A 7531-nucleotide genomic window follows, 5' to 3' on the forward strand; every position below is an offset into this window, starting at 1 on the left:
ATGGCCTCCAGTTGTCTTACTTGCCTTTCAGCCGTCTTGCATGATCTGCAGTTGCTGGAGGATCTGTGGCTTAAAACTCCAGATAGGGAGGACGAGCTCATTCAATTGAGGAGACTAAAAATACATCTAGGAACTTTCAGAGCATTTCTTCTATCTGTGAGAAAGTGGGGCGATGATGATGATGCAAATCTGGGAGCACTGGTTGTCAGGATGAAAGATCACATTTCCAAACTGGGACAGGCGATTCACATGTTCTATCTTACTAGTGTGCAAGGATATCGTACGGGCCATGATATAGATATCCCCGACGATCTAGAAGAAGGAGAGTCATCCCTCATGCAAGAAATCAAGGATTTTGACAGCTCATCAAGGTTGTCTAGCAAGTCCCTGGTAAAGAAAGATGACCTAATGGATGTCATGAACTCTCTTCTGGAGAGCCTTCGGTACGCTCGCTTAATTGATGTCTTAAAATATAATGAAGAGCCGGAACTATGGGAAAACTTAGAAGAGAAGCTAACATTCTTGAAAAACTTCATCTGTTTTGTTACACTTCATGGCATCGATGATGGGCAATTGGGACCTTTACTGACTCACACTAAATCCGTCGCTGTGAACACAGCACCCAACTATATCCTGTGGGGCTCAGAAGAAAATCCTGTTCGGGACCTGCTGCCGAAGATCATTCCTGTAGAACCCGAAGTCCATAGGACTTATTTCCAGGCCCTGATTGCTTCAAAGATATCAAGACAACCATACGAGAAAAAAGATGAGCACATATTCAGAGTCTTCATCGATTCTCTCCTAATCTATCTTTGGGAGATACTAAAGACTGGAGCTTGTGTTATGATGTCTTTGAAGGATCGATTGAAAATGGTTTATGACGGGTTGAGGTCCTTGAGAACGATTCTCAAGGGGAACCCCGACGTGTTTGATGAGAAAATGAGAGATCTTACTGGACGACTCCTCTGTGATGCAGGACTTGTTATTTTTTCCTTTTCTCTCAACGAAATTAAAGATGGATCAGTCAAGGAAATGGATCTGGAGTCTTTTCATGATTTCCTGAAAAGGATAAAGCTTATCAAGGCAATAGTTGCAGAGAAATATCCAGAAATATCACCATCATCCAAGTTTCCCAGGACTAATGAGTTGGGATTTATCGATTTTCTTCTAAAATATATCGGAGATTTGGCAAATCCTGATGCTCGTTCAGTTGCTCTTTCAAACTATCCAATTCATTCAATCCATGAAGAACTTGTTTACTTACGCTCTTTCTTGGGAAGAATTGTGGAATTGCGCAATGAAGATCAGGAGCTTCAAGCACTTTGGGATCGTGTTGTTGAGGTGGCATACGAGGTAGAATTTCTTATCGACTCCTTATTGGTTGGAGACATTCTAGATTCTTCTTCAATCTCATTTGATTCCGTTGAAGAAGAAATTAAGATCATCAAAGCTGCGGCCTTGAACATTTTTGATAGAAAAACACTTGATCTCAAAGTTAAGGAAGTTACCAAGAGTCCAAATAACATGCCATCACAGGGAAGCATGCCAATAATCAATGACATGATTGTGGGATTGGAGGATGAGGCAACCTCAATAATCAATCGACTCACAAGAGGATCCTCCCTTCTGCAAATTGTCCCCATTGTAGGTATGCCAGGACTTGGCAAGACAACTTTAGCTAAAAAAGTGTACAATGATCCTTTAGTTACATCGCATTTTTATACACGTGCTTGGTGTACTGTCTCTCAAGTGTATCACCGAAAAAATCTGTTACTTGAAATTTTGACATGTATTCACTCCAAACTTCCTGAGAAATTTTCTGAGATGTGTGAAGAAGATTTGGCTTCAGAAGTCAGAAGAGGTCTGCTAAGGACTAGATATCTCATTGTTTTGGATGATATATGGGATGCTGAAGCATGGAAGGGATTGGAAGCATCATTCCCTGACAATCAAAACGGCAGTAGAGTGATCGTGACAAGTCGAAAGTCTGATGTTGCTGCTCTGATAGGCAAACTTGATGAAGGGCCTCATTTCCTCCGTCTGCTGACTCCCGATGAGAGCTGGGACTTGTTAAACATGAAGTTATTTCCTGGAAATGATTTGGCTCCACCAGAATTATGCGAACTGCAAATGAAAATCGTGGAAATGTGTCAAGGACTGCCACTTACAATCGTCATTCTAGCTGGAATTCTGGCAAATGAGAACCAACATGGTTGGAAAGAACTGGTGGACGGTTTAAGTTCAAGAATCGTCTCTAGTACAGAACAATGCTCTGCTGCAATAGAGTTGAGTTACAAGAACCTACCAGAAAATTTGAAGCCATGCTTTCTATACTTCGGTGCATTTCCAGAAGACCATGAACACACTGCTGAGAAGTTGATGTGGTTATGGGGGGCTGAAGGATTTACCCAGAAAACTCAGTTCAAGAGTGCAGAGGATGTGGCAAATGAATTCTTAACGGATCTTATCCACAGAAGCTTGGTCATTGTTTCCAAGCAAAGATCCATTGGTGGTGTCAAAGCTTGTCGCGTTCATGATTTGCTGCATGAGTTTTGTGTGACAAAAGGCAAAGAAGAAAATTTTCTGCTGCTGGTGCGTGGGTATGATGAAATATATACTTCCAGAGTGCCACGCAACTTACGCCGCCTATGCATTAACTCTTACCCAGTGCACTTTTGCAAGTCTAAGTTATATGCTCCCACAATCCGTTCTCTAATACACTCCGGTGGAGGTAAAAGGCACCGACATTGTGGATTTGAGATTTCATCCAGTTTTGGTATCTTCAAACTTGTTAAAGTGTTAGAATTGAGCAACATAGATCTAGGTGATACTTTTCCTAGAGAACTAGAATTATTGGTTCAATTGAGGTACTTGGCAATTCTAGGAAATATGAGATCAATTCCATCTTCCATAGACAATCTCTCGAATTTGGAAACCTTCATCCTGGAAACATTTGTTCACACTGTTTTACTACCTGATACTATATGGAATCTGAAGAAGCTAAGGCACTTACAGTCAAAGGACTTTAACTTGTCCACAGACAATCTTGACACTGCTGCAGACTTGTATGATTTGAATACCTTCTCCCGAGTTTGTTTTTCTTCTTTGGATATAGTCCGCAAGGTATTCAGAAAAATTCCTAATATCCAGCAGCTGAAATGCATTCTCGTGAAATGCATTCCAGCAGCTGATTGGGTTTCAGCAGACAAGATTCTCGTACTTGACTTTCTAAGTGGACTAGAATCACTGAATCTGGGGTTCATTAATCTTCCAAATCCATGCCAGTTTGAGTTTCAATTCCCTTCGGCAATTAGAAAGTTGACTCTATTCGGTTTTCTTTTCCCTTGGAGCAAAATTTCAGCAATCGAAAATCTTCCCAATCTGGAGGTTCTCAAATTACTTGATCAAGCCTTCGAGGGGGAAATATGGAACGTGGAAAAAGAGGGGTTCCCTAAAGTTAGATTTCTGAAAATAGCTGGCTTGGATATTGTCAAGTGGACTGCCTGCGAGGGCGTGGATTGTTTTCCAAGTCTGCAGAAACTTGTATTGATAAACTGTCGCTATTTAAAGGAGATCCCTTCTTCTTTGGGGAGTTCGACTCTTGAAATAGTTGAGGTGTCTTATTGTCCCTACTCTGCAAGTTTTATAAAGCCACTTCAGGAGGAACAAATGGACTTGGGAAATGCTGATCTGAAGATCCTTATTTCATAAGGTGGACTACTAATCTTCTCAAGTATCTTTGGCTTGGGCAGCCACTTTCACTCATTTTACCTGTTTTTTTTTATTTCCTAGTCCTTTACTTCTGTACCACTACTGGCTTTGCTGTATCAGTGTAGCATCAATATCAGTTAATCAGGTTGCTTTAATGTTTCTTATCCTGTCTCAAACCGTGTGGTGGGATCATTCCCAGGATTCGTGTTGTTTCTGAAGATTGAAATGAATGAAGCAGCTATCTTTTTTTCCCCCTTAAGATTTTAGTTATGGTTCCAAGAGTGTTTCACACATTCTGTAAGTTAATACTACTGCTTAGCTGCATAATTGTTACAAATTTATTGCCTTTTTACACCATTAGTAATTTGTTTTCGAATGCCACCGATTAATGTATTTACTTGGATTTGCCAATTTGTCAATTCTTTTTTCATAGCGTTACTTGCATTGCATCTAATTCCCCCGTTAACTCTACTAGATCTAACTATTAATAGTATATCTCATAACTAGGGCTGCAAACGAATCGAGCCGCTCGCGAGCGGCTCGAGTCAAAGTCGAGCTCGAGTTCGAACTCAGAATATTAAGCTCGTTAGCTCGCGAGCCGACTCGCGAGTTTGGGTATATATATATATTTTTTATTTTTATTTTTATTTAATAATAAAATTACGTATATTATATATATATATTTTTTTATTTTTTATTTTTATTTAATAATAAAATTACGTATATTATATATATATATATTTTTATTTTTTATTTTCATAGTAAAATTACGTATATATCCTTAATATTTTATTATTTATTAAGAAAAAATATTATTTTATTTATTTTTTAAAAAATAAAATAAATATTTTTTATTTTTTTTCGAGCTCGAGCTCGAGGTTGAGCTTGGTAAAATTTAGTCGAGACTCGACTCGATTAGCTCAAAACTCGACTCGACTCGGCTCGTTTGCAGCCCTACTCATAACTCATGCGACTTCTTAAATCTGGCAGAGTTAAAGGTGGAATCAGAGGGAATGGCTCAAAATTTACATATTTGATAGTTCAATGGGTAAAAACATACTATTTATAGTTGAATGGTCAAATCTTGATCATTGAAAAAGTTTAGTGGCTACTCGAGTAATTTTCTCTAACGAGTATTGAAAGGATAAATTTGACGATTTATTAGTTTCATTTTGACGTTTTACTATTGACCGTTAGTTTTTCCGTAAAAACTAACGATGACACTTGAACTCAAACTATGAGATGGTTATATATGAATTTTTAAACTATAGGGGATTATGTCGTAGAGGACTAAATCATAACGGGGTAAAAAGTAATTTACCCTTATATATAACGTAACATACTATGAAGGCATGCTGATTAAACAAGAAGTATTGTTCTTTCTTCTTCTAAATCCAAAACACATTTAGTGGTACTAGTAGAAAGGTGGACTTAAGACTACTTGAGGGGAAACTAGGGAAGATGCTCTACAATAAAAGACGATTCAAATCTAGAACCCCACGTTACCATAATTTTATACGAGTTCTAACTTCTGAAATGCTATGCCACACTAAACACTGAAACCTTAAGTAACTTGTAGCCCTACGAAAAACTTGTTGTGTTTGGATTGCATTTTCCGTCATTTTTCATGGAAAAATTACTGTAGCGATTTGATATATGTGAGAAAAAAATGTGATTGAAAAATGTGATTACGGAAAACGACAATATTTTCCGACGGAAACAAGCAATCCATACAAGGCCGGCCATTTCTACTTGAAAGTCCTCGACTACCAGTAGCTTAGCTAGGACTTTTTTATTAGGTGGCAAAATTTTGTGTCGAAAAATGGTAATTTCCAAATGTAATTTAAATTTTTGGCTTGTATTTTTTGTTTAATTTCTATTTCTTAGCTTTTAAATCTTGATATCTGATTGTAGCTCAAAGTAAAATATTTTATCAAATTTTTTATAAACAAGTTCTTTTTATCACTACACTACTTAATAAATAAACCAAATCTTAGCCTATCAAACAAAACAAGGAAGCTACACGTTGTCAGTATTTCGAAACAGATGTTAGGTGTCATTTACCCAAAACAATAATAAAACTTAAAGCATCCAAACCCAATAAAATTACTTCAAAAATCATTATTCAATAACCATTATAATTCAATTAAAAGTTCAAATTGTTTCTCAATTTCAACGTTCTTAATCAAATGCTTTTGAGCCAAAAATGAAATTTGAATATTACGTTGAGATAATAGAATCACACAAAAAAAATAAAGTGTGATAAGCATTACCTTTCTTTACAAGTTCTATATCAAACAAACTCTACTAGAACAAAAATAAGTTCATGACATTTACAAATGAATCTTGTAAAAAATATATTGCCTCTAACAATTGATATGCAATTTGCTAAATGAAATTACTTAGTTATTTCAAAAAAAAAATTGTATTTTATGTATATATACGAAGATTAAAAAAAAAGTATATAAGTGATGGGTTGGGCATCCGTGGGTTCTCAAGAGGCCCGTGGTTTCTCAAACCTCTTATCCTAAGCCTCCTCCCGCGCGTATTATTGGGTACGTGACCCAATTTTGCCTAGTCAAGAAATATAAATCAGGTATCTAATTTTCAAAATGCATCAAAGTGACTTTCACAGACCAACTAGTATTTTTGCCGACCCGTCATTGAGGTGAGGTGGTGGTGTAAAGGGTGTTGACGTGTGTGTAAGTGCAGGTTCTTAACTCTTGCAGATTTTAAATATTTTGGGTATTTCTTTGGTGTATTTTTCGTTAGTATTCATCTTTCTATGGTTTGGTATGTTGTTTAACTAGTTACTATAGATGTTTTATAAAAATATATTTCTAAAACTTCCCAAAAGCATACTTCTTATTTTATACGTAAAAGCAACATTCTTAGTTATTTGGGTAAAATACAAAAAAGCATTCTGTGGTTAAACTAAGCTACGGAAAAGCTCTTTATAGTCCCTCATGATTTGAATTAATTTAAAACAGCAACAGAAATCGTCAAAACTAACGGAGGGGATGAAATAACATAATTGGGTTTCAGCAGACAAGATTCTAGTACTTGACTTTCTAAGTGGACACGTCTTCCAAATCACTGAATCTGATGTTCAATCATTATACACGTCTTCCAAATCCATGCCAGTTTGAGTTTCAATTCCCTTTGGCAATTAGAAAGTTGGCTCTATCCGGTTTTCTTTTCCCTTGGAGCAAAATTTCAGCGATCGAAAATCTTCCCAATCTGGAGGTCCTCAAAGGAACAAATGGACATGGGAAACACTGATCTGAAGATCCACATTTCATCCCATGAAATGGATTACTGATCTTCTCATGTATGTTTAGTTTGGTCAGTCAATTCACTCATTTTACATTTTCTATTAATTTTCTAGTTTTGCACTATTACTGGTACTGTTGCATCAGTCAGCCATCAAGATCATGCTATTCCTGTTGTTTTAATCATAATTGTCAAAATCGCGCATAACCCAAATCGAACTGAATCGTATTCAAAATCGCAAATTGCATTAATTTCCAGTAGAATCGTACAGGATCTGTAGGATCGTACTCCGATCCTACAGTTTTTTATAAATTTATGAAATACAGGGCTCCATTTTGCAATTCAATGAAAATATTTGAGATAGGTTTGTAATTTAATAAAAAATAGCAGCCTTTAATTGCAATTGTTTAACAACTTTTGCCCCAAAAAGTCAAAAAAGCAATTTTTTCTCCTTTCCTGCGTCTTTTTCTTTCATTCTTTAATCTTAACTTTTCAAAAAAACAATTGCTAGCTCCAGTTTCGCTCTTATTCCTTCCTTCAAGGCCTA

At 36.6% G+C, this 7531-nt stretch overlaps 1 protein-coding gene across 1 annotated transcript; it reads left to right on the forward strand.

The window, feature by feature from the left end:
- LOC113687501 (putative late blight resistance protein homolog R1A-3) lies at nucleotides 1-3711 on the forward strand. The gene has a single exon (XM_027205099.2). The coding sequence runs from the start codon at nucleotides 1-3 to the stop codon at nucleotides 3709-3711; it is 3711 nt and encodes a 1236-aa protein (XP_027060900.2).
- Nucleotides 3712-7531: the final 3820 nt, after the last annotated feature.

Source organism: Coffea arabica, chromosome 5e, assembly GCF_036785885.1.
Source record: "Coffea arabica cultivar ET-39 chromosome 5e, Coffea Arabica ET-39 HiFi, whole genome shotgun sequence".
Classification (NCBI taxonomy): Eukaryota; Viridiplantae; Streptophyta; class Magnoliopsida; order Gentianales; family Rubiaceae; genus Coffea; species Coffea arabica.